The following is a 26854-nucleotide window of genomic DNA, read 5'->3' as shown; positions in this document are numbered from 1 at the left end:
GCATCAGTTCAGAGCTTTAATGACCAAATGGCCAAGCAGCCAACAACTTCTAAAGGAGCTTAACTGAAAAGTGTCATCCTCCTGTCTTGGCCATAAAGAGTTGGGGCAATGGAAAGATGAGATACTACTGAGGAAATGGGGAACACAGAAGGTCATGAGTGCTTCTTGTTCATCCATTTTTTGAAATGTGATGAGACAGTTGCCATAGAAATTCTATTCTCTGCTTGATAAAATGTGCACCAGTTCCAGGAAACCATTGATGGTTGTCACAAATAGCTGTCCATAAATTTAAATATCTCAGAGTAATGTAAGGGGAAGATCTTTTGCAAGATCTGCTTTTACTAGAAGGGCAATATGCCCGAGTTGGGCATCAGCTGTTATATGTAGTCTTCAAAGTGAATGTAGCTGCGGTTTGTTCTAGTTGTAAACAAAGGACAGCATATGTTTTTCAGAAAAAATATTAACTTGCATCTTTTCTGATCTATCAAAACTCTCTTGTAAATAATCTTGATTTACACTACCAGACTATAAAGTTACAGGAATTAATTTGGTTCAGAAGACAATTTTGGTTGTTTGAAATGATGTACTCTGTAAGAATAAGGTGCTTAGTAAGAAATGCTTTTTGGCTGTAAATAGTCTGGGGTATTCAAACCTTCCTAAATACAGCTAGTAAGTGTATTCTGAAAGGTCAGTTAGCAAGAAAGATACTTCTGCATTCTTTTTGTGGCTAATATTTATCCTAGTTGTGTGCTCCGGTATGGCAGGAGGTAACAGCAGCTGGATGGAGAGCACTGAGCATGTAGAACGGTATGAGCTTCTGGTCTGCTTTTCTGGTTAGCACCTTGCTCTGCTCAGCCCAGCTGAAAGCAAACCCCTTTGGGCAGAAACTAATTAGTTAGAGTGAAAGTTGAGCTACAACAGGGAAGAAAGAATGACCTGTACCAAACAGCCTATTGAAATAACACTTAAGGAAATGAAGGCTCTGAAAGTATTTTGCAGATGAAAGAGTCAATTCGTGGCTGCGTTTAGTAGCTCACACTATCTACAAAATCTTGCCAGTCAAGCATTATGCTTATCAGAACTTTTTTTTTTATCCTGAGATTAAAAAGATATGACAATTAAATCTAGTTATCTATCTGTCTTTATAGAAGACTAGACCCTACTGCAAATGAAGATAGGACCAGCTGATTTTCTCTTAGAGCTTTCTCGACTGGAACAGCATCCTTAAACAGTCCTATATAAAAAAAGTGAAAAGACTTGCTGCTTTCCTTTTCTGATAGTTAAATTTGGATTTACATAAAGACATGCCAGTAGTAATTCACTACAAAATATACCTGGCCAGGTGAATGTGCTGTGTAACATACAGATGGAATGCTTACTCAAAAACCGCAGTCAGAGGAGTGTTAGTTTGTCTCCTGTGCTGCCCTTCTAGTCTAAAAGGGCCTCTTTGGCCAATCATGCCTTAAAAGTTGAGGGTAGGGCAGCTGCAGGCTAGTATATTAATTAATGGGAAGGCGAAGTCTATGTGAGATTCTAGGTCAAAGATTTAGAGTTCCCGTTTCTTTTCCATGGAGCCTGCCAGCTGCTATAAATTGCCAAAACATCCACTGCTACTCTGATGGGGAAGAATGAGCTTAACAGCAAGGCAGCACCCTCAGGGCACAGAGAGCTGGCACTTGACTTGCTCCAGGGCCTCTCTGGATCCAGCTGGGAACACCACAGCCTTCTTTTCCGCCTCAGTCCCTCCCAGATGTCCTGCCTGGCACAGTATCCATTCAGTCCTGCTCTGCTTGTTATTAATTCTTACTGTGAGGCAAGTGTGCAAGGAAAGTCTGCTTGAGTCCTATGGGAGCAAGAAGAGTTAATGGTTCCCCTGTGCTGGGATCTACTGAGCAGAAGTGAGCATCACCCCTCGGGCAACAGATGCTGTATTGGGAACCTGGGGGACATGGGGGTCCCAAACTGGCTGCCATCATGTGTGGGATTCAAGGGGATTAGAGGTGCAGATCTGTGGTTGAGGGCTGTGGAGGGATGCCATCGCTGAGAACTTGCTGACTGACATCTAGTTCATTAGAGGACAAACTTAATTTTGTACTATTGATCGCCAGAAGCCTAAAGCCACACTGAGGTTTAGTACTCTGTTTCTTGCAGTTAGTGCAAACAAGTGTGGTCTGGTAAGAATATAAGGTACTTGTTCAATCGTAAGACTTACAGACAGCTTTATTCCTAGGAATAGTGCATTTATTCATCATTGTATAAGAAACTGCAAACTTGTTTTCTCAACATTAATACTGATCCTGTTCTTACCTTTTCAACCTCTGATTCGTCAATATCGTTAACACTGACAGAACTCAATTTCTTGAAATGGCCAGATTGTCTATCCTGAAATGGCCTTCTGTGAGGTTCTCAAATTTGAGGGCTCTTAGTGCTCCAAGTTAATTTACATGATGCTGCTAGCATCTTGAAAATACTCCTATCACTTTGTAAACAATGTGCTTTGACAAATGGCAGTCTATTGTCAATGGTCTTGTACCTGCTTTCTACTTCTGTGCTTTCATAACCAGACACACGACAAATGTTACCCATACTGTGTGCGACAGACATCCTTCTTCTCTCTAAGAACATACATTCTGTTCCATCTTGTTGAAATGGGTAAAAACGCTACCACTTGGTGTGTGAATCTGGCAGCAATACTGTCCGTCCATAGACAAAGTAAATGTGTATTAATAAATGATGACTAACAGACTTTCCACTTCTACAGTTTTCTATTATGTTACCTTAAAGCCCTTTACAGTCTGTGTCAGAGTTGCATATTCTACCTTTTTCTTTCATAAAAGAAGTATAGAAAGGCTAAATGCCTTGTCCTGCCTCCCAGGGGAGATGATGGGAAGGAGCACAGAACAAACCTCTAGGTCTTCTTTGCCCCAGCCTGCACTTTGCTTGTCCCCTTCCCCTCCGTTCCCAGCGGTACTCCAGAACCTGCCTGTTGGGTGTGTTTTCCAGCAGAGAGGTTTGCACCAGCAGGAGTGCCAAACACAAAATCCACCCTCAAAAAGAGATGAAGAGAGCAGAGGAGTGCTTTCTAGTGGGTAGGCTGACATGCTTAATGACTTGAATTGGGGGAACGGCCTTTTCATCTTGTCTGTTTTCCCATTTGGCCTTTCCTTTTTGGTTGGCAGCACTAGCTATGCTTGCTCCCAGTTAGAAGGGAAGGTTTTCAGTGGATTTGTGTGTGCACACCTGCAGGGTTGAGAAAGGAACAAGGCAACCTGCCTGGAAAGTGTGCTGTCCCAGGGTGAAGCTGCCCTATTTGTGTCGCTCCCTTTAGGAACCATTACAAAGAACAAGAGTCTTGCTAAAACAGGAGAGGTGCTGGAAGTATCTTCCTTCTTTCCGCAGCCTGTGCCATGAGGTACAGCTCCATACGGATCCCTTCCTTCCCATACTCTCCTAAATATTGAAACTTGAACCTACTTGGAAGGATTTTCCCCGTTATGTGCTTGAACCTTTTCCTCTCATGGTGATTTCTCCTCTCCCCAGTGAGGCTCTAGATTTATTGTCTCTTTAAACACACATTTGTGTTTAACTTTTGATACACTCAAACTACCATGCTCTCTTACATTAAATGGCAACTTAATCTATTCAGCCCTGTGAAGCACACAGCTGTCTTTTCTTAAAGAAAAGAAACTCTTTCAGCTTTTAAGACCTTTGGTATTGAAGGATAGAGAACAGTAGAAAACTGCCCAGTCTGTGTGTTCTAAATCTGGGAGATACATGTTTTTTTAAAGGAATAAATCAGTTACCTCAATTTCTCTGCCTCTAAGTCACTGGTGTTGGAAATATCCTAAACAACTCTTACAGAATGTTGCAAGATTTCTTATTCCCAGCCCATTAAATATTATTTTGTTCTCTGACCATGTACGCCTCTGGTAAGAAATTTCTCTGCCAGGAATACCACGGAGTGTGCAGAGTGCAGGGCACAGTCCCTGAAGTGGATGTGTCTAGCTCTATTTAGAAAGACTGATACCGCTCTTGGAGTAGGTGGTCTCTCTTAAAAACATCAGCTGAGAAGCAGATGGAGTGTCACCGTGATGTCTTGGTGACAGGTTTGAAAGGCTCTGTTACCAGCCTGGTTACAGCAAGAGCATCACCATTCTGAATTAAGTTGCTTGAGCCAAAACAGAAGGCATCAAAAAAAAATATTAGTTCTAGCTTTGGAATACCTGATGAATGATGGGGTTTGGTATTTATTTAAAAAAAACTCACAACACCAAACCCAAACACCTTCCCTTCCCTCTCAGCCAGTCTCCTGGCTGCTTTTTATTTTGCTGTAGCTCAAGATCCAATACCATGTATGCTGTGGTGAAAAATATCACTGATATCACATGAAGATGAAAGTTAATTACTGTTTTCAGTGCTGCTTGGAGCATTTAATTTCATGTTCGATACAAATGAAACAAACTGCTTTCAGAAAATAGCTTACCAGTTTCTTCCCTTTGTGGTTCCACGGAGGAAATCTCCATCTTTTTTCTGGATTACCTACTCACTTGAAAGAACACTTTTGCCCTGGCTGAAAGTCCCCACGAGGAGTGCCCCTGATTTAAGGGAATACTGAGTGGGAGAATATCAGGAATGAACTGGAGATTCTTTACTTCTAAATATCAGAAGGTAATAAAATTGTTTGATAGGAATCTATTTGTTAATCTGTTAATCCACGGAGAAGATGTTTTTCATGATATTCATGATACTTGTGATAATGAGTACTTGTACGTTATAATTAGAGGCACAGGTTTAACAACTTACTACATGGATTTACTATCTGCCTTGCAAAGGACAAGCCCCAAAGGGGCTACATTTCAATGTGTTTGAAAAGAAGGGAAAGGACAGGTAGATGTGCAACTGTTCTGCACAGTTTCAGGTACAGCTCCCTGAATAATTAGCCATGTGGCCACTGCAGCTGCTGTAATTACTCTTAGCCCCTGCATTGACCATCTCCTTATGCTGAGTGAGTAGTGATAGCGGGTGTCTAAAGAGGAAGTATAGGGTGCAGCGTCTACCTCCAGAGTATTGCTTCAGCCTCGAAATACTCTTTTAAAACAGGGACTTTTGACTTCATATGGCAGTTATTGCAAAATTGTAGAGAGTAACAGCAAAGTTGTGACAAAGCCTGAAATGTAACAAAATTAAAGTGACAGGCAGGCATACAACTTACAAAATTGTCTCCCTTCTCCTTTGGTGTCACAACAACTCTTTCTTCTAGTTCTGGTAGAAAAGAGATCATGAGAGACTGGCAGATAGGAGGCTTCCAGCTTGCAAAATGTTTCTAGCACCAGGTACAGCCTCATCTACCTGCTGTAAGATCTGGAGCCCCGATTATCTACAGCTAATCATTATTTCACAGGTAGAGAAGGCATGAGGAGGGAAAGAAAGAGCTGACCTGAGCTTTGTCATGAGCAGGGTGAGGTGAAGGCTGAATTCTGCTTTGGTTTATGACTAGAATGAAACTGAACTTTTTGTAATTTTACGGCTGCTAGTTTGGGCTCTTGGGAGACAGCTGGCCTGACAGAGCAGCGGTTTATCTATCCTGCATTGGCCTCCTGCTGCCTGTGCTTTGCTAACCTTATTGCTAGGCTTCTTCTATTGTACAAAGGTCCAGATTTCTGCCAAATTAGCATCACACAACACCAATCTGCTGCTTGGGGGTCCTGTGCGGTCAGTAAGTTGGTAGCTAGATTATAGAACTTCTGTTGAGACTTAGGTCTTTGCAATACCCTTGGTAGCTCATGACTGATGAGTGTTAAATACAGCCATGAAATCTCATAAAGGCCAGTTGGACCTTTCAGAAATAATATCAGTAGTTGTGATTACAGATTAAAGGCAGGATCTAGGCCTCATTTCTGGTTATAATGCATCACTGTTCATTGTAAGGGACAAAATTTTAGAGCTGAAGGCATCCTGTTGTGGGGGACTTTCCCTCTGTGTTGAAGCGGGTTGGTGATAGCCAGCATTTTATTATCTGTATTGGCACATATTTCATAAGTCAGACAAATTATTTGCATGTAGTACAATAATACCTACCACCTGACATGTACAGGGGAGATTCTCAGAGGGAAGAAGAGAGAATTCTCCTAGTTTTCACCACTAGTTGTTTATGGTGATATCCTTAGCTACAAGCTTGTCTTGTTAATTGATTGAATTATTTAAGGTATTGATTTATTTGCTAATGGCAAAATGAGTATCTTTATCTCTGACAGCCTTCAGACTTGGAAGAATAGTTAAGGTCTTTTTACTGATCCTTCAGTGCATTAACTAAGAATGTATTTCCTGTGTACTGGGTAAAAACAAATGGAGAAATCTGGTTTCTTTCCTTTTTCAAGTGCTCACTTCATGATCACCAGAAACTTCTCTTAGCAGCTCTTTTGGGTTTTTTTCAGTACAGTAGTTTCTCCATAAATCTTAAAGATCAAGATTTTACTACAGATGTAGTAAATGAGCCACATGAAATCACTTAGAAAGGTACATGTTGCTTTATATGTTAACATGTGTAAGCCAGAAAGCCAATATATAGATTTTTGTGGACATTCATTCAGGGTTTATAATACTTGTCTGCATTTATAGTGTGAGAAATGTTGACATTGGCTCAGCAGTAAGCCCTCTGGGGTTTGCATGCTGCTGCTTCCCATGCAGTGCAATGCCTCCGGCTGTGCAGCCCCCCTGCTTCCCTCCCCTGTCCTGCCCGAGTAACGTGTGAGTTGTCGAGCTGTCTTTCTCACCTCAGAGCCCTTTCCTCTCCAAAGTCTGCACAGCCACATAATTCTCGATAGCATCCTAGTCACTTGTAGTTTGTACTTCCACAAGAAAAAATGCTGCCAAGTCTTTTTTTTTTTTTTTTTTTTTTTTTTCTGGGGAATAATCTTGTTGTTTCTTACCCTTTGAGTTGCTGACAATCAACTACCATTTATAAACCAAGCTCTTGGGTGATGATGGCAATCTCATAAGTCACGGCTCAGTTTCTGCCCTAACTTACTGAGTCTACTGAAATAAATTCAAGCATTTATGTCTACCCATTTCTAATTTGGCCAGTAAAATTACCCCATCTTATTGCCCATACTAGAACATCAAGCAAGCAACTTTCCTTTCCCCTGTACAACCACACAGATCAGAAACGCAGTGCAGGAGTTACTCTGCTTTGGTCTCCTGAGAGATTATTCAGAAATGCTATCTGCCCTGCAGTTCTTACAAACAGGAACACTACTACTGAAATCCCCCCCAGGAGAATGTACTCTGAAATTCCAAGGGGCTCTGAATTTCAGAAATCAAGATTGATCCTTCAGAAGATACTAAAACTGAGCTTCAGCAGTGTTTGTATGGAATGGCTTTTATAACTAATTTCTGAGGCTATTGCAGTTTTTCTGGTAAAATATTCATACCACATTGCTCCCAAGAGAGGTGTAAAAGCAAGGAGAGGTATATGTATTATTTCATCTGTGGCTTGCACCACACTTCAGTTAATCTCTAGATATGACATGGACAGTTAGTGTTGTGTTAATCACAAAGATGTTCTGTTCAGATAAGTCTTGACAATTTGAGATGTTTACCCAATGTATATTGTGTAAGTCTCTTGAACTTGTGAAACTTTCCAAAATAACAAGCTCTCTGTGGGATATCAAGTATAGTAATTCCTGCTTCAGGCTTAGTCAAATATCTTGAAATACCTTCTCTTACTATTCTGCAATATTCCAACTTCTAACGTTATTTGAGAAATGCAAAACACAAATGCCAGAGAGGACTGTGCTAAATAAGTCTTTGAATGTGTGTTAAAAGAAATCTCTAACAAAAACCCATATTTTTTTAAAAATTCTGGGCACATGTTCAGATGGCTTTACCACTACTATTCAGTATGCAGTTCCCCCCCCCCCCCATAGCAGACCTGCAGTCTCAGTTAAAATCCTATCTCATTTAAATAAGGTACTCTGCTATTGAAAATGATTTAAAAGAAATACTGCCAAAGACTTGTTTGAGGATTACGGTTACTAATCATATCATATGACATCTAGACCTATTCTGTTAACCATCCCCTATGCTAAGTTTGTTCCCCAGCCTGCAATAACCAACTTGAAATTTACTGCTTTATTTTACTTTCACCATTAACTTGCTTAATGTCTGCAGGTTGTTAATGTAGTTGATGAGTATCTTTATTCTGTGCCACATTAAGCTTCCTTTTTCCTGTTGCAAAGCGTGAGGCTGGTCCTACAGGTGCTTACTTTGAAACTTTGTGTTAGTAATGGCTTAGGTGAAATAGGAAAGAGAGCAGTGAGCTTTTATTTCTAACTTATACAACCCATAGAAAGGCCAGAGATCTGCAGCTTTATATTCTCCCACAGATTCAGAAAGAGTGGTTCATTCACAAGCTTTACTCCACATTGTGGAGATGCTCATCTCCCTAAATCCATTAACAGTGGGGCTCCTCCGGAGAGTCACAGAATCATGGAGGTCTTGGTTGGATAGGACAGCTGGAATTCACCTCATCTGGTCTCCTCTCTGTAGCTGGAGGCTTGCTAACATTATAGACCAAGTTAGCCATGCCTTTGTTCAGAGGAATTTTGGAAATCCCCAGTAACAGAGACACTGCAAGTTCTCTGGGCAACAGCACTGCACTGTCTTCGCAGTGAGAAAGTCTTTCTCTAGTCTCCAGCCTGAACCTTTCTAGGTGGTTCTAGACACCAATTGTGAATGTCATCCTTTGCCTGCCACTCACAAAAACAGTTTGGCTCCTTTGAGTAGTTGTACTACATCATTCCTTCTTTAGTTTACTGGATCACCCCTTCTTGGAAGACTAAATGACCCCTGCTCCTCAACCTTTTCTCATGGGTGATGTGCCCTGGGCTGTCTCCAGGTTCTCCACATCCATCTTGAACTCATCCCTCATCCCAAATGTGCATGGAGTACTGTAAGTGTGGCCTTATCAGTGCTGACTAGCGGGGTATAATAACCTTTCAATCTGCTGGGCATGCTTCTCTTAATGTGGTCATTTCATAGAATCATAGAATCATTTATGTTGGAAAAGACCTCTGAGATCATCAGGTCCAACCATTAACCCAGCACTGCCAGGTCCATCACTAAACCATGTCCCTAGGCACAGCATCTACATGTTTTTTAAACACCTCCAGGGATGGTGATTCCACCTCCTCCCTGGGCAGCCTCTTCCAATGCTTGACCACCCTTTCCATGAAGAAATTTCCCCAACATCCAGCTTAATCTCCCCTGGCATAACCTGAGGCTGTTTCCTCTTGTCATGTCCCTTGTTACCTGGGAGAAGAGACCGACCCCCCCTGCCTACAGCCCCTGTCAGGCAGCTGTAGAGAGTGATAAGGTCCCCCCTGAGCCTGCTCCTCTCCAGGCTGAGCACCCCCAGCTCCCTCAGGCCCTGCTCGTAAGACTTGGTGGCTTTTCCATGGACACGCTCCAGCACCTCAGTGTCTTTCCTGCAGTGAGGGGCCCAAAGCTGAACACAGGATCCCAGGTGCGGCCTCACCAGTGCCCAGCACAGGGGGACGGTCCCTGCCCTGGTCCTGCTGGCCACACCGTTTCTGATACCAGCCAGGATGCTGTTGGCCGCCTTGGCCCCCTGGGCACATGCTGGCTCCTGCCCAGCCGCCAGCCAGCACCCCCAGGCCCTTTCCCACCAGGCAGCTTCCCAGCCCCCTGCCCCAGCCTGCAGCGCTGGTGGGGTGGTTGTGACCCAAGGGCGGGACCCGGCACTGAGCCTTGTTGAACCTCATCCACTTGGCCTTGGCCCATCGGTCCAGCCTGTCCAGATCCCTCTGCAGAGCCTCAACACCCCTGCCCAGCCTGGTGTTATCTGCAGACTGACTGAGGGTGCACTTGATTCCCTTGTCCAGATTGTCAATAAAGATATTAAGCAAAACTGGCCCCAGCGCTGAGCCCTGGGGACACCACTTGTGACTGGCCACCAGCTGGATGTGACTCCATTCTCCACCACTCTTTGGGCTTGGCTGTCCAGCCAGCTTTTAACCCAGCATAGAGTACACTCATCCAAGCCACGAGCAACCAGTTTCTCCAGGAAAATGCTTTGGGAGATAGTGGCAAAGGCTTTACTAAGGTGCAGGTAGACAACATCCACAGCTTTTTCCTCATCCACTATAGGTGAGTCACCTTGTCATAGAAGGAGATCATGTTCATGAAGCAGGACCTGCCTTTCACAAACCCATGCTGTCTGGGCCTTATTCCCTGGTTGTCCTGCATGTGCTGCATGATGGCACTCAGGATCATCTGCTCCATAACCTTCCCTGGCACCGAGGTCAGGCTGACAGGCCTGTAGTTCCCCAGATCCTCCTTCCTGCCCTTCTTGTAGATGGGCATCACACTGGCTAACCTCCGTTCTGCTGGGACCTCTCCAGTTTGCCAGGACTGCTGATGAAACTATGGACAGTGGCTTGTCAAGCTCCTCTGCTGGCTCCCTCAGTACCCTTGGGTGGATCCCATCTGGCCCCATAGACCTGTGTGTGTCTAAGTGGAGCAACAGGTCCCTAACTGTTTCCTCCTGGACTGTAGGGCCTTCATTCTTCTCCTCCTCATCCCTGTCTTTCAGCTCATGGGGCTGAACATCCAGAGGGAAGCTAGTCTTGCTAGTAAAGACTGAGGCAAAGAAAGCATTGAGCACCTCAGCCTTTTCTTCACCCTTTGTGGCAATGTTCCCTCCCACATCCAATAAAGGATGCAAGATTATCCTCGTCCCTCCTTTTGTTTCTAATGTATTTAAAAAAACTTTTTTAAAAAAAAATCTTTTATGGCAGTAGCCAGCCTGAGTCCTAGCTGGGCTTTCACCTCTCTAATCTTCACCCTACATAATCTTGTGACATCCTTACAGTCCTCCTGAGTTGCCTGCCCCCTATTCCAAAGGTGGAAAACTCTCCTTTTTTCCCTGACTTCCAGTCAAAGCTCTCTGTTTAGCCAGGCTGGTCTTCTCGCGCACTGGCTTGTCTTTTGGCACATGGGTACGGCCTGCTCCTGCACCTTTAAGACTTCCTTCTTGACCTTCCTGGACCCCTTGGCTCTTCAGAACCAGCTCCGAAGGGACTCTGTTGAGCAGGCTCTTAAGCAGGCCAAAGTCAGCTCTCTGGATGTCCAAGGTAGCGGTTCTGCTGACCCCACTCCTTACTTCTCAAATAATTGAAAACTCTATCATCTTGTGATTGCTATTCCCATGACATCCTCTGACCACCACACCACCCACCAGTCCTTCCCAGTTTGTAAACAGCAGGTCCAGCAAATCCATCTCCCTGGGCTGGCTCACTGACCAGCTGTGTCAGGAAGCCATCTTCCACATACTCCAGAACCTCCTAGACTGTTTCCTCCCTGCTCTGTTGTATTTCCAGCAGACATCTGGTGTGTTGAAGTCCCCAATAAAAACAAGAGCTAGTGATCTTGAGACTTCTCCCAGCTGCTTGTAGCATGTTTCATCTGCCTCTTCATCCTGGTTGGGTGATCTAGAACAGACTCCCACCAGGATATCCACCTTGTTGATGCTCCCCTTGGTTCTTACCCATACACACTCCAGCCTACTGTTACTGTCATTCAGCTCTAGGCAGCCAAAACACTCCCTGGCATACAGAGCTACCCCGCCGGCTCTCCTTCCTTGCCTATCCCTTCTGGAGAGTTTGTAGCCATCCACCGCAGCACTCCAGTCACCTGAGTTATCTCACCATGTTTTCGTGATGGAGACTGTGATAGTTTTCATGCTGCACGATGGCTTCCAGCTCCTCCTTTCTGTTGCCCATGCTTCAGGCATTGGTGTAGATGCATTTCAGCTGCATCAGTGATGTCGCCTCCAACACTGGCATGCTGCCCCCAGGCTCATCTCTAAGGAGCTTGGTTTTATTTCCTTCCCTCTTTAAAGCTCTCTTGATGAGCCCTGCTAAACCCTGACCCAAAATCCTTTTTACCCTTTGAGACAGCTGAACCCCAGCTGTTGCCAGTAGGCCTGATGCCGTGTAAACTGACCCATGATCAAAAACCCCAAAATTCAGCCACTGACACCAGACCCAGAGCCAGGTAGTGATCTGTGTGACCTTCTGATTATATGTCCCGTTGCTCCCTGCCACCAGCAGCATAGAAGAAAACACTGCCTGAGCTGAGGATCACCTTTAACCCGTTGCCCCAAGGCACTGTGAGGTCTCTTTTGATTGCCCTCAGTCTTCTTGTCATTTGGACTTCACCGTTGCCCACTTGGAAGAGCAGTAACAGGCAGTAATCAGAGGGTTGTATGAGACAAGAGAGTTTTCTGGTAACATCCCTCACCCAGGCCCCAGGGAGGCAGCAGGCTTCCCTGTGGGTTGGGTCCGGTCGGCATACTGGGTCCCTGTTCATCTCAAGGTGAAGTCACCGATGACAACCACCTTTCTTTTTTTCCTAGCAGAGCTGGTCACGATGTGATGGGGTGATGGACTTTCCCTAGGCAACTCCTCCAACCTCAATGGGCTTTCATCCACATTGTCATTTACCTGGCCCTCAGGTTCCAGAGCCACATGCCTGTTGTATGAGGGTACCTGTGGAGGTGAAGAGGTTGGGGGTGATTTGCCTGCTCTCCCAAGCAGGGACCTGTTTCCACTCCTCCCTGTCACTTAGGACCCCTCCATCTCCCTCGTTGGTGACAAGAGTGCTGTGCTGGTTCATATTCACCTAGCACCTACTGTAACCTTGGGACCTTTTTCAGCAAGGCTGCTGATCAGGCCACTTGGTTTCCAGCTTTTGCACATGCAAGAGGTTATTCTTCCCTGCGTGCACCATGTTGCACTTTGATGTGTTGAACTTCATGATGTTTGTTTGCCCAGTCCTCAAATTTATGGCCAAGTCCCTTTGGACTGAAGCTTTGCCTTTGGTCATGTCAGACATTTCTAACCTAGTATCCTAGAAGAATCCAGAAAAATTAAAGCCAAGTTTCTGCTCTGATTTCTTCTCTTGGGGAACATTTCTCTCTCCATTAACTATAGAGGGAACAACAGAAGACTTACAAGGTTGGCTTTTGGGGGTCTTCCCTGCAAAGAGACTTTAGCTGTCAGAAGTTAGAGCAGTGGGAGATACAGAGACTACAATTGCCTTCTCTTTTACCCTGCTGTGCAGCGCCCATCTGAACGGAACCTGAGCTTTTTTGTTCACTGATGTTTTTCTGCTTTGTGTCTATTTCTGTCTTCCAGATACTGTGTTTCATCTTTAACAGTTATGGCACCCATTAAGCAGAGAGCAGTCTTATGACTGAACGAGCTTCGCTGACCGTTAGCCTCTTTATGCAACCTGAAGTTAATGTTCAGACTGTTGATACATTAATAATTGTTTGGTATAAAATGTTGGCTTGTCTTCATGCCTTTTTTCCTCTACTAAGGTTTCATTATTTGTAAGCACAGTAACTTCTGGCCAGTTAACCTGTGTTGTGTTTTCCTCGTTAACCTTCCTGCTAACATCCTATTAACTACAGATACTCCCAATTTTTCTCAGATTTTTTTCAGACCTCCCACTTTAATATTTTAGACAATAAAATCCCAATGGACATGTTTCTGTGCATATTCTTTCCTTTTTCGTAGCTTCTCTCAAGAGATATCTGCCTTCTGCTACTGACCATGCAGATATTACTTGGGTGTATTTAGCTTCTGCAGTGGTTTTCAACTTCCCACCCTGCCTCCCACCCCCCAGCCAATTTGAAAGATTCTTAGTGGTCTACAATGGAAATGCAGGTTCCCATGTGATAACTGATGTCCTGCGCTAGTAATGTGGTGGGTTTGGTTTTTACTTCTCTAATTGTTTTGGTGGTACCTCTTAGAAGTCATACAAAGGTTTACAGACCTCAAGATGAAAACAGCTGTTTTGTTTTACATGATAGGAAAATGGAAAAGGAGTATTCTTAGGCTGTTGCTTACAGTTGAGAAAACAGTATGTGCTAAGTTGCGATAAGTATATCTGATATATTTTGTCTAGTGTTGCCTACAGGACTCACAGCAAAACACGTTTTTGACTCCCATCGTTCCCTGGGGGATAAAGGTCTATTAAGCAAAAGCAATTTCTGAGAACCACAAAAATCTTTCACTTTGATACAGCTCTTCAACCAAAACGTGCAGTATGAAATCCACATACCTCGTTCTATCCTTTCTCCTACAAATCGAATACGTCCTGTCTCAGCCCAGACTTGGACTAGGTTAAAGGAAAAATATTTTAACAGGGAAAGAGATGTACTACAACTAAAAAGGATAGCAGCAAAAAGGCACTAGGCTGATCGGTGACTGGCTTGCTCTCTCTCAGCAGTACCGATTTCTCTTTTCAGCCACTAACAATCCTGGATGCAGCCATATGAAAAGCCCACTGCTGAGGGGGAGTGAGTGTGACATTCTCTTCAGTGGGACTCAGAGCTAAATTAGTGCAGTCCTCCTCCCCCATTTCTTCCTTCATGGACTGCAGTGCTGTGGCTGTATTAATGAGGCACCAGCTTCATACAGTATGTCTTTCTAGTGCCAAAGTTCAACAGAAGTTTGGTAAGGCTGTCTGCAAATGTGTAGTTTTCTACAATTACAGGTTATATTTTTTTTAAAAAGGATTGCTTCATTCATTCTACAGTGCATCATCCTTGTTCCTTTCCTTTCTTTGTGGTAAGCATTAAAGGATGACCCATTTTGTATAGAGAGATGCCTAGGCTTGCCATTTTGGTGTTGTCCATCCTGTTACAGCCATCAGTGAGTTTACCCAAGTCAGAGGACATCTCTGGTGATGTTAGTCGTAACTAGCTGTCATGGATATGGTGGGTTGCTGTATTCATAGCAAGTGAACTTACAGACAATAACCCTGTTTCTTGCATTATTTCCCACTGCGACACGTGGGGGTGTGTATGAAGGATGACCCAGAACAGCGGTTCAGAATGGTCTCTGCATTGGTGGTAGCTGGATGGCTGAGCAGCACTTCTCTGCTCTTCAGCTAAAATAAGTCCTTGCTTCACACTTGTTTTCAAAGGAAACCACCTGTAGTTTTATCAGTGTTTTCTCTTTCAACTCCAAGATCCTGATTTCGTGTGGCACTATGGCTATACAATAAGGAGAGTGCAAGGAATGCATGCACGGACAGTTATGAAAAAGCGTGTCTCCAGAAAGTGCTTGTTTCTAACTGCTATAAGCTGCAGGTTGGCTGATGGTTGAGGGATGAATAATTGCATTCCTTTTTAAATGACACACTTTAGAAGTGGTGTGGATTTCCCTTTTTTTAGTCAGTCACATGTCCTGATCCACCAATGTGTTTCAGTTCTTTTTAAGCTTGGATGAGGTTTTGAAATAAATAAAATTGGCATACGCTTCAACACTGTCCTCAAGCAGAAGTTCTTTCCAACGTCCAGACCCTAACTTTTAAAAAAGCAGTTTTTTCTAGAATAATTTCAGGCATTCAGTATTCCCACGTGCATTCAGCTGACATGCCTTGTGGTAGACACTCAAAACTTGCAGTGTGCATGATGTGGAAAATGATAGCTGCACTCTCGGATTTGTCCCCCCTGGCCCCCAGCCCTGTGCCTTAGCTTTGATCCCACCTCCAGCCCTTGAAACCCACGTGCGCGAGCGATAGAAGGGCAAATCAATGTGGGTAACCACGCTGGTGATTTAAGCGCTGAAGCTGATAGAAGAGCAGAAGCAGAGAAGTGCACTGAGGGGAACAGTTTTTAAGTACTTAATTATAGAGTGCCTGAAGAAGGCTGGATGCTTTCTGGAGTACGGATCAAGTGTCTTCTCCTCTGATACGATTAGGCCGCTTTGGCTACTTGTGTCAAGTCCCTTCCAGACATGCTAGCACTTGGATTCCTCCCACTCCCCAGAGGACTGTAATTAAGAAGTTACTGCCTCCCAAGTGTGCAATTATGTTCTCTTAAACCCAATAAGAAGCCCTTAGTCTGAAACATCCCCTGTTTCCTGCATTAGCGTTCTTCTGATAGGTAGGTACCCCACCACGCTTTGGTAAGCTGCCGAGGGTGTTTTATCCTCTGGACAATTTGCTGAATGTGAAGAGTGTTAAGAAAGAGATCAAGAAGAAGATATAAAGTAGGTAAAATAAAAAAAAAAACCCAAAACTGTGTAAGTGCACTTGATAAGTACTTTTAAAATAAAAGCTTATGTAAAAGTCTCAGTATCGGTAAAGTTTGCCAGAAATGAGGAAGGATAAACTTCCCAGGACTGCAAGTTTGGGGTTTGCTGCTTGTTTTTATTTTTTTAACTCTTCTTAAAAAATGGTGGTTTTTAAATAAAATAGGTTGGAAGGAAACTATCCAAAGAGAGTCTCTGTGCTGGTGGCAAGAATAAAATTCAAAGACTTACTACCCCTTAAAAGCCTCTTGCTTAGACTAACCAAACACTCAGTTATGTCAGTCCCAATTTTAAGCTTCTATGAAGGCAAGACTCATTTTTGAAAATTGTGTACGCAGGGCAGTAATATGATCTGCTTGAAAACTGGTTTTAGGCAGTAATCTTGACTATTCCACCATGCTAATGTTACTGTAGCATATGACAAATAATTATATTTCTCTTGTTTAAGGCATTGCAGAAATAGAAATAAAACAATTCCTAGGCATGATCTTCCAGCGCAGTCACAAAATTTTGAGCTAAGCCTTCCTTGTTGCCATGCACGCCTTCGTGCTGTGCTCTGGGTGGGCATGGAGACCGTTTTATTCCCTCCCTCACTGTGCCAGCCTTTAGGCTTTCAAACATGCTTCCTCCCGGCTTCCCTTGTTTAGACTAAAGAATTGAATTTCTTTAGATATTTCTGCTTAGGCTATGTTTTCTAGCTCTTTGATTTTTTTTCCTTGTTATTTTCTGAGCACTTTTCAATATGCCCCTGACCCTCTTAAAATGTTCAGAAATGGACAGTGCTCTGGGTGATGCCTTGTTAGTGCCCAGCTGAGCAGAAGGATGTGTTTTTTCTAAATGCTTTGTTATATTCTTGTTTTATGTATTACAGTATATTTTTTTTTATTTCAGTAGCATGGCATTGCTGACTCACGTCCAGCTTGTGTTCCCTTGAGTCCTCCTCTGCAGAGTTCCTGGCAGCCCTGCTTTATGCAGGTGATATTCCTACCTAAATGTAGTGCTTGGGAATTCACTAAGGACAATGGCTATCTCTTTTTAAATGGGCTATATCTCCGTTTTACTACAAATGCTCTTGATTTTGGGTTTACTTGTCAGAGTTGGGCCACAACCCAGAATGCATTCACCAGACAAAAGTAACTGTCTATGCTTGGCTTGTAGTTCCAGAAAAGGACTTGAAGCTCAGCAGATATTAACACCATAAGACCTTCAGGGAAGTTTTTTAAAAAAATAAAAGTAGGAATATTCTAAGTAAACCAGGGAGTATATAGTTTTAAAAGTAAAGTTCATTGCCTGATGTCTTTAAGTAGCAACCTTTCTCAGTTCTACAAGTCGTAGCAAGTTTCAGGTAAGTTGAATGCAAACAGTTAGGCTGGTTCCATGCCAAGGATTAATGGCAGTTAATCCTTGCAAACAAAAGGTAAACTATGGAAAAATTAAACACACACAGTAACAAAACTTTTAGTAGGTGATTCTAATAAATTGTGAATTAGCTAATGAACATAAGGTGTCAAATGCAATGCTAGAAAGTATGCAATACAACCTTCACTACTTGATGTTCCAAAAAGACTCATAATCACTACTGCTTTCTGCCAGCATCTTAGTCCAGGGTGGTGACATGCCTAAGCTATGCAATCACTTATAAGAACTAACCTGGAAACATGTAGAAGTACTGCAGTTATGCCAGCTGTTTTTAACAGGGAAAAGTGATATGGGCACGATATCCTAGACTACTGTTTCTTCAAAGTGTGTTAATATCCTGAGCACTGTTCATTTAGAGCACTGGGAGCAAGACATAAAAATAACAGCATTATCTGGGTTGCAGACAACTGCCTTCAAAATGTAAGATTAACATTAAACTATAAACTTTTTTGTGGGGTATCCCTTCAGTTCTGTTACCCATAGCACTAGTTGACAGTTGTGTTTGAGAGGAATGGATGACCTGTCATTGCAAATAGCGTATTTTAGTTCTGCGTGTCTGTGAGAACAGGGAGCACTACATTATTTATACTAGTAGTTTGGCTGTTAGTTAATTAAAAACATCTGGTCAAACCGGCATTTCTATTTCTATGCACGCAGCAGAATACAGTATCTATTCTGCATGGTGTTGGTTTTCATGGGGCTTTCTATTTCCTACAAAATGTTTCTGTTACTGTTGATAATAGCTTCATTTAACTTGAATGTCCCTGTATGGAGGAAAAGAATCTGGTTTTGTGTAACAGAAGGTAAAAAAATCTAATTTAGGCAAATATTGTAAAGTGTTGTTGAATATATTGAAAAAACATCCCACACCTAAAATGACAAATGTTTGTATAGGACATATCAGCACTCTGCTGTCATAATGCAATATGTTGTATGGCATTATTGAATCTCCAGGTTTGCTAGTGAAGAATGAAAAGAAAAATAGAATTGCTACTTCATACCTTAGAGATGAATGTAATCATCATGAAATTCATTCAGGTGACGATGCCTAAAACTATCCACATGTTTTCCACCGTAAGATGTGGTTTTTGCCTTCTTGTATCTTTGGAAAAAACAAACAAACAAAAAACCCAAACGCAAACCAGAATTGTCAAGCTACTTTTATGCCCCAGGATGAATTGTAGTGGGATGAACTAAGATGGCTGGGTTGTTTTAGAGAAGGAGGCTAAAGAAAAGATGCGTGATTTTGTTGCTATTAAAATCTTTACAGCAGCTTGACCATGAAAAAGTTAAAAACTTTGGGAGAAGGGAGATGGGAAATCACAGCAAGGGAGAAGACTCGTGGTCATCCCACTTTAAAGGACCTGCCCTCATGGGAAAGCTCTCTGAGCAGACTAGTGTGGGGAGAGAAGCTGGTGGAGAGGAGACAGGCTGGATGTGGCTGGTTGTTAGTGCTCACTTTCCAAAGCTGGGAAGCAATCCCTGTTCCCACCTGTGACACCCAATGGCAAAACATGTGCCCATCTTCTGCTAGTGGTCAGCCAAAAAACATCTGCAACGTTCAAAAAGACAAAGCAAAAGAAGCAGCGCTTTCTACTGCTCTGTTAGCCTGGCGAAAGAAGCTGCCAGTAATGATCCAGTGGTAGTAACCCTGCGTGTCATGGTAATTATATATGATGGATGTTCCTGGGGCTCTCCATTGTGGTGTTTTTAAAAGGCAGAAGATTCTGCGCAAGAACTGTATTGAGAGGAAACACCAGGTGTATGGTTGATTGTGCAACCTTAAGATGGTGCTCAGGGTAGAAGTCAGAATTCTATAGAGAAAGGAGTAGTTGTGTGTCAGCCTTCTTCTTGCTTTTGTTACCAAATCAAAGGGTATGTAATGAAAGAGAAATGAAAATAAAGACTTCAAGATTAGACATTTGCCTTTGGACCTTAAAATGAGTTTTAGCCTTCTTTTTGTCCTAATATTGCTTATGAACTCTCTGAAGTCAGGTAAGTAAAGCTCTTGTCCCTCTGTGTAGTCCTCAGTGCTTGACTTGAGAGCCTGTCTCTGATTTGCAGAAGTGAGAAGCTGCTTTGAAAAGCTGACACCTGGGAGGTGTATCCTCTAAGTAAAAACACAAGTGCTGTGCATTGCTGAAACCTCTGGCAACTCCGGCTATGCTCTTCCTCAGCTGGGATCCTGCAGTTAGTAGATACTGGTGAGTGTCTTCTTTCTGTCTTCAGAATCAGAACAATGCTGCAAGTCCACAGGGGGCTGGGGCAGAGGCTTCAGAAGAGGTCTGCAGTGATGAACCCCGCTGAAAAAGACCATGAGGGACTCTAATGTGCAGTGGGGGGAAAAGTGTAAACTGGAAAAAATAATAGGATATGTCTGTTCAGTAGGCATGGTCTCTTTGAGACCAGGAATTGTAGCAGGGGCCCACGGGAAAAATCACGAAGCAGAGTCCGAGGGAAGACTGTATGAAGAAGCCAGCGTGCAAAGGAGCTGAATGCAAGTTGTATGACAGTTTTAAACTTGTTGTTTTTCTACCTTTTGATTGTAAGTGAAAAAAAGTGGAAAAAATGATGTGTTGATGTAGAGTTTATAGGGTGCTTTGGGGCATGCAGGGCTTGCAGGGTCTTTGTTGTACGCTCTGCATGTATGTGTGTACATATGAACCAAGAGGCTGCTTGTCTTCCCAAATGTTGCTTGTTTACCCAGTGCATTTCTATAATGTCTTCATTTTTCAGGTACAGCAGCAAAACCCAATTATACAAAAAGCTACTGTCCTAAAATTAGAAAGACTGTAATTCACAAGAAATATTTGCAGTTTCAATGTATTTCCTTTGGTATCTGCCCTTTTGGTGTTTACAGTTGTTTATTTTACATTTCTAGGCAACAGAACCCTACTTTATTCAATAATTTAAGTACATATATATATACGAATAAATGAAGTCATCCTTCAGTGTGTCACTTTTAATCTGGAGATCAGTCTGAAGATATTATTACTTACCTTGCATCTAGAAATATCTGTCTGATAATTTGTCTAAACTCCTTGAATACTATTTCTTACAGTTACACTTATTTAAGGAAATTTATGGTTTAAATTGCAACCACTGTATGTAAAATGTGTTTCTTAAGTCTCCTTTTTTAATAATTTACATGTATAAATATTAATATCTCATTTTATGACATTGCTGTTGTCTTATTTAGGATCCTGGAAAAAAACCCAACTAATTAGATTCAGAAAGAACAGCTATTATTGTTATTTAACTAGCACACTGCTATTTTTAAGTTATATTGAAAATTATCTGAGATAATAAATTATCCTATTTAATTCTATCTTACCCACAGGCCTGACGGACTGCTGTTTGACTTTGTCCCCATCAGCTATCAGACGCAGGGGGCAGGATTTTCTCTAAACTTCGTGTTGCAGCCCTAGCTGCCTTTCCCAAATTCTGATCCCGATGTACAAGCTATAAAAGCAGCCTCTGCTACTCTTCTGGTTGTAGGAGACCTAGAAAAACCTTTGGGAGGTTGTGGACTGTTACGCCTCATGAAGCCTCTCCTGTCGCTTTCCCCTTTCCCTTTTTGTCCGAAGGATAAGCTGCCCTTGCACTGTGACTCTGTTGTCTTTTTGCCTCCTGTTTTACCCCACAGCTCTGATCCTCTTATTGTCAATACTGTGTGTGACTAAAATTGACTCCTTTACAGAACGAGCTGATTTCTAACAGCACAAACCCGAAAATCAGAGCCTGGAGGGTTTTATGCCTAAGCCTGCTGCAAACCAGCAGTAATGACACAAGGCAGCACCACCTCTGTCCCCTTCCAAGAGCAGCCTTCGTACATTCAAATTCTTGCACCCTCACACCATAGCACAGTCATGTAATACAAGTGTTGTGGTATGAAATCGTTACTCTGGTGGGCTAGGACATGGCTTTTCATTCTTAGCTTTCACCTCAAAAAACGCGGGATAAGAATAATGTATGATAACTATGACCTGGTGCAACAAGGGCTACTAGCCGGGGGGAGAATATCAGAGAGGGCATCATACGCTAAATCAAAGATTGTTTTGTCCCTGGGTCCTGGATCCAGCATTGTCCACTATAAAAAACTGGCGAAGAAACGGACCCTGCAGGTGCTGAGCCTGCGCCGTTGGCGCTGCCTGCGGTCAGTACGCTGGCCCTCCATGGGGCACGCGCAGCAGGCCGGCCTGGGCTCCGGCTTGGAGAGCTTGTGACTTCGGCTCTTGTGCTGACCATGAAACTACGAGTAAAATGAGTTGCTGTGATGAATTGTGCCTTCCTAGAGCATCATCTCATTCCAGCTATTGTCCTGTAAGCAACTGTCGGTGTGGCTACGGTTATGTCTTTCTCAGCCCTGCCCAACACAGGGGTGGTAAGAACTACGGAGCAGAAAACTGTCCCAAGTGAACGCCTATGGAAAAGGGTACAAATGAAGTACAGGTAGCACTTCCCTCAGGAACTTTCCCGGTCCACCGTATTTTCTCCTGACCTTTCAGGAGCTCCTTGGCCATGCATTGATTTTCCATGGATTTTTTTCCACAAATTTAGGTAGTTATTGTCAAATTCTGTGTTTGCTCCAGAGCATGCAAGGTCTGAGCAGCATGCATACAAGACCATCTACATCAGCTGGTTTGGTGGCCAGGTCTCTTGCTGGTGTGCTACACAGAGATAATGTCAATGTAGCTTCAGGTGCCTATTCTGCAATTGTAATGTTTTCTTTTTCTAGATGAAGATTAAATTCTAGATGGCTGCTCCTTCAGTGTAGAAATTATGTATGCCTCTGTAGGAATATCTTCAACTGGAGTGGAAATTCCTGCTTTCCCTTAGGTGGCTTCCATGTTAATTTGCACATTGGCCTCTGCTGGCAATTTTTAACTGATGTGCTACACTTCCTATCCCTTTTGGCTTCTTACATGCTGCTCAACATTGTCTTGCCATGCCTGCTTTTACACTCTTACTGATGCATTTGGTTTGGTAAAGGAGTAACCACAGGGCATGCAAGGTCAAAACTGTTACTGCTCCAAATGAAAAACAGAATTTCAAATCAAGGAGGAGATTAACTTTGTGATACTGTCCTGTGAAAAGCAACACTAACTGTTTTTCAGCAATAAAAATCAGCTATATAACTGTAAGAAGTAAGAAAATAATTATCACAGAGAGATATTAATAACAGCACTTCTGAAATGGGCATGCATTTGGACTGATGTTTAAAGTGTGTTTCAAATTTATCTTAATTGCAGCTCTAAACTTAAAAGATGATGAAAATAGTATTACTTTTTAGTAAGAGTGGGTGGTGTTATCTATTAACATAAGTTTGAAGTCACACAGTAACATTTCAAGTCTATTTATAAGTGAAAGACTAACAAGCAGGTGAGTGAATACAGGTCAGAGAGGGGAATTAAAGAGAATGGGAATAATAACACCTCTGGCTACATGGGCTGGTAAGACACCACTGCCACGGGGGAAAAGGATCAGAAAAATAACCCTGTGTCTAAGTAAACTGTGGATTCTTGCAGCAGAACACAATACCAAACATTATGACTGTGCTTTGCAGAGCTGTGCGCTTCCTGAGCAGCTTTGTGTTTCCTCCCAGAGGCAGGCATAAGGTACTTATTATTCAAATAGCCACCACTTATCCTCAATAATGCTTTCAAGGCATACCTGACTGAACTGTAAAAACCCCATCTGGTCAAGTGCTGGTTTAATACGCACAGACACTGGCTTGCAAACCACTGTAGATTGTTTCCATAAACTACAATTTAACAGTCAAGATTTAATTAAGAAATACATCAGAGCCTTTGGAATAAATGGGATAGTCAGGGGTGTTAGACAAGTGGGCTGTGTGACATGGAAAGGGCTGGAAAATCTATGCACTGACAGTTGTTTTCCCAACAGTAAATAGGGGCAGGATTGCTGAAAAAAGTCACCAAACCCCAAAACATCCACCTTACACATATATGCACATGACAGTTTTAATGATAGTTTTACATAGTTCTCATCACTGTCAGCCACATTATGTAGTTGGGTTTTGATTTTATCAATCTGCATATTGCAGTCCAGAAAATCCTGGGAAAAGGACACATTTTATGGCACTATAAAATCATCACTTTCCTGTACATTTTTCTGGTATTTTACAAAGATTATTGCATTCCCTGAAAATATGTAAGAGGTTTAATTTGAAATAAGATGTGTTCTTTCCTGTAAAAGCAAGCTGTCCAGCAGGCAGCAGGAGACAAAGAGAATGTTTAATTTTAAATTGTAGTGATTTAAAGTAATATTTGTATAAAGGTGCACATACATATAAATATTATTTTAAACAACCCTGAAAACTACTAAAGCTGAAACAAATGTCAGTTTTATATAAAATTTAGAAATACTGCAGCTTGAAGGACAGCTAGACATCCTTCATGGACACAAACTTTAGGAAAAAATTCTTGACTGAAAGGGTGGTCAAGCATTGGAAGAGGCTGCCCAGAGAGGTGGTGGGATCACCATCCCTGGAGGTGTTTAAAACCCATGTAGACGCTGTGCTTAGGGACACGGTTTAGAGGTTGGCTTGGCAGTCCTGGGTTAATGGTTGGACCTGATGATCTTAAAGGTCTCTCCCAACCTAAACAGGTCTATGATTCTATGAAACTAATGTAAATTAAGCAATGTTTCTGCTGTAAACATCATGTGTTAAAACTAATCCATATTTACCGTATTATCTCTGAATGCAATAAGGACAGTGCATTATCCTTTTCAGTAATGCAAAGCTAATGTTGGCTGTCAAAAGGCTGGAGTCAAAGACCTATAAAACAGTATCTTCTCTGCATGAAATCTAAATGGATGTTTTAATTTGTTTCTGTTCCATTACTTCTGAATAAATTGTTTCGAAGCAGATAATGAATTCATGTAAATGCTAGTCTGATCTGATCCTAAAATTTCTAAAACCTTTCTTAAGAAAGCTCTTTTTTGTTATTTTTAGAGTATAACCATACAGGTTGTTTTTTTTAGTATTAAAATGCCTGTGTGAAGGATTTCATAGAACAAACCAAGAGTTTTCAAAATTCAAGTTACCCTAAGTAAAATTGATTTAGTTGTGAAAGACTTGTTTAGAATCTTAAATATGTATTTTATGTATAATTTTCAGGGCTGCAATTGTATTGGCTTGTCCCAGATGTTTATCACAGGGGAGGAGAATCCTAAACATGGATAAAGTTTACGCATTTTAATTTCCACTACTAATGTGATGATTTGAAGGTAAGCCATTTAATTTAGAACTGTTCAGAGATGAAATGTGCAAGCAAAATCTTCTGTAGTTTTTACACTCGGTGTAATGCATATTCAGTTTATGAGGCCACAAGCAACTCATTTTTCCTTTAGTTATGCAAGATAAATTACAGAGAAGCTCCACTGAAAGCAGTGGAAGTACCTGCAAGCACATTTTTAATGACAAGGGGCATGCCCTATTACAGACTTCATGAAACACTGGCTATGAATTTAATAAAACTGCAGCTTTCATTGCCACAGGATGCTGAAAGAGTATACAGCAACAATGGATTGAAAACAGATGGTGGCAAATTCATGGATAAAGATCCAACATTGTTATTGAACATGATGACTGTACGTGTAACTTGCATCTCAGGAATGTCTAAGCCTTTTTAAGCAGCACTGTCCTGATGTGACCGTGTTTAGAGGCTATCACAAAGGTCTGACCCAGTACCAGCACATTTTTTGCACCTTACTGAAAAAGGCCCTGTGTATTGACGTGGAAGATCTTATTTCTGTTTGTTCGTAGCAGTGAAATGTAAAGGACTTGAACAATGTTCTCTTTAGTGTGTTGGGATTCTTGTATTCAAGCTGGAAAGCTTTTACCAGATGGTTAATTGATTGAAAGAATGCTTCTAGCCCTGGAGAACCAGGCTGAAGAGTTTTCTTTATCTCATGGATCTGTTCTGCAACAACCAAATGGTGCAGCTTGGGCAGGTGAAGGACTGAATCCCGCAGCACTGTCTTAATTATGAAAATGAAAAGCATCGTTGCAGTCGAGAACTTGGGAGTGTCACCTGCAAGTTGTAATCACACAACTGTGACAAAGGTAGCAGCTTCCCATTGAGCGATGGTTTCTGTGTGCGTGCTGCGGTGAGCCAGAGGCCTCAGCCATTTCTGTCCATCAGCAGCATCATTTGTTTCCCTTGCTTCAGCTTTGCCTTTCTCCAGTTGGCAATAAGTGAGAGCGGCGCTGTACTGGAGCTCATACCACACTGAGGTATAAAAGTTGGCACTTGGCATGAGTCATTTTGTGTGTGCATCTCATGAGTGACTAATTGAATGATACAAGAGTCAGTAAGGTAGCCCAGCACTTCGGAGTACAAAAAGCCTCTAGTCAGCTTGATTCCCTTAGGTTTTCCTCTACATGCCTTGACTTTTCATAGTTAGATCCTTAAGATAAGCTAAGGAACATGGATACTTCCCTATTTCCCCCAGAATTATGATTTTCCCTTCTGTAGGATAAACTGCTGAACTAGTTGCCAGCTTTTTCTAGCACTGAAGTATCTAAGATACCAAGAAATATTCTTCCAAGATTTTGCAGATCAGAAGGCTAATTTGTTTGAAACAGGCGTGGCTATACTCTGTGCTGCTGCTGGGCTGTGCACCTTTGTGTTTGCAGCACAAGTGACTGCAATCCAGCCACCCAGAACCAGCAACAGCAGCAAGGCACCAAACCCCCAAACCCAAACTCTCACGTGGCCTTGCTCTCCTCTTCCAGAGGCTGCAAACAAAACGTAGAGAGGACAGGGCTCCTTCAAATCCACGCAAGGTTGGGTTTTTTTTCTTTTCTTCTCTCTGCTTTCCGATAGGGACAGAAGCTGGTCAAAGTCCAAAGCTTCCATTCTTGATGGAAAAATGTTATTCCTATCTCCTGGTGATTGTCTTTCAAAACCTAGGCAGGATATATCATACGCAAGGACTACTATTTAATTTTCTCCAGGGACAATTTGCTAACAACTTGGAAAAAACTTCCTCTTTCCTGTGCATCCCTCCTATCTCTGGTCAGTCTGTCATTGCAACTGGAAAAATCCTTTGGAACTGCTAGTGTGGAAGGCCGAGGGAAAGCTGGAAAAGTTAGGAAACAAGTATCACCTTGGGAACTGAAGTCCAATGGTGATGGTCAGGGGTCTGAAGTCAGGCATAAAAAAGAGAAACCACTCAAACAGGGACAGGGATTTTGCATGTGGGGTTTTAATGGTGCTTATCATAGCAGCGACCACTGGTATTTTCTGGTAGTGCCGTTAGATGCAAACGCCGGCTGG

At 42.5% G+C, this 26854-nt stretch overlaps 2 protein-coding genes across 18 annotated transcripts in view; one reads left to right on the top strand and one right to left on the bottom strand.

Moving 5' to 3' along the window:
- The window catches only part of LOC308058816 (cell surface glycoprotein CD200 receptor 1-B-like), a 150721-nt gene that overhangs the window by 73769 nt on the left and 50098 nt on the right, over positions 1-26854 (top strand). For 13 of the 17 annotated variants that reach the window (XR_013925982.1, XR_013925983.1, XR_013925984.1 and 10 more), the window contains exon 7: positions 20887-26854. This exon is cut by the window's right edge. Coding sequence is in view for 1 of the 17 variants with exons in the window: in XM_080375212.1 (XP_080231338.1) it covers positions 20887-20974 (88 nt within the window). In the remaining 16 variants the exon portion in view is untranslated. The remainder of the gene's footprint in view (positions 1-20886) is intronic. The other 4 variants (XR_013925978.1, XR_013925979.1, XR_013925980.1 and 1 more) reach the window with 1 other exon arrangement.
- HTR1F (5-hydroxytryptamine receptor 1F) overlaps positions 1-26854 on the bottom strand; it is a 67687-nt gene that overhangs the window by 31547 nt on the left and 9286 nt on the right. The gene's annotated exons all lie outside the window — the stretch shown is intronic.

The sequence above is a fragment of the Falco punctatus genome (genome assembly GCF_963210335.1).
Source record: "Falco punctatus genome assembly, chromosome: 2".
NCBI classification, from domain to species: Eukaryota; Metazoa; Chordata; class Aves; order Falconiformes; family Falconidae; genus Falco; species Falco punctatus.
This window is presented reverse-complemented; position numbering and strand designations above follow the sequence as displayed.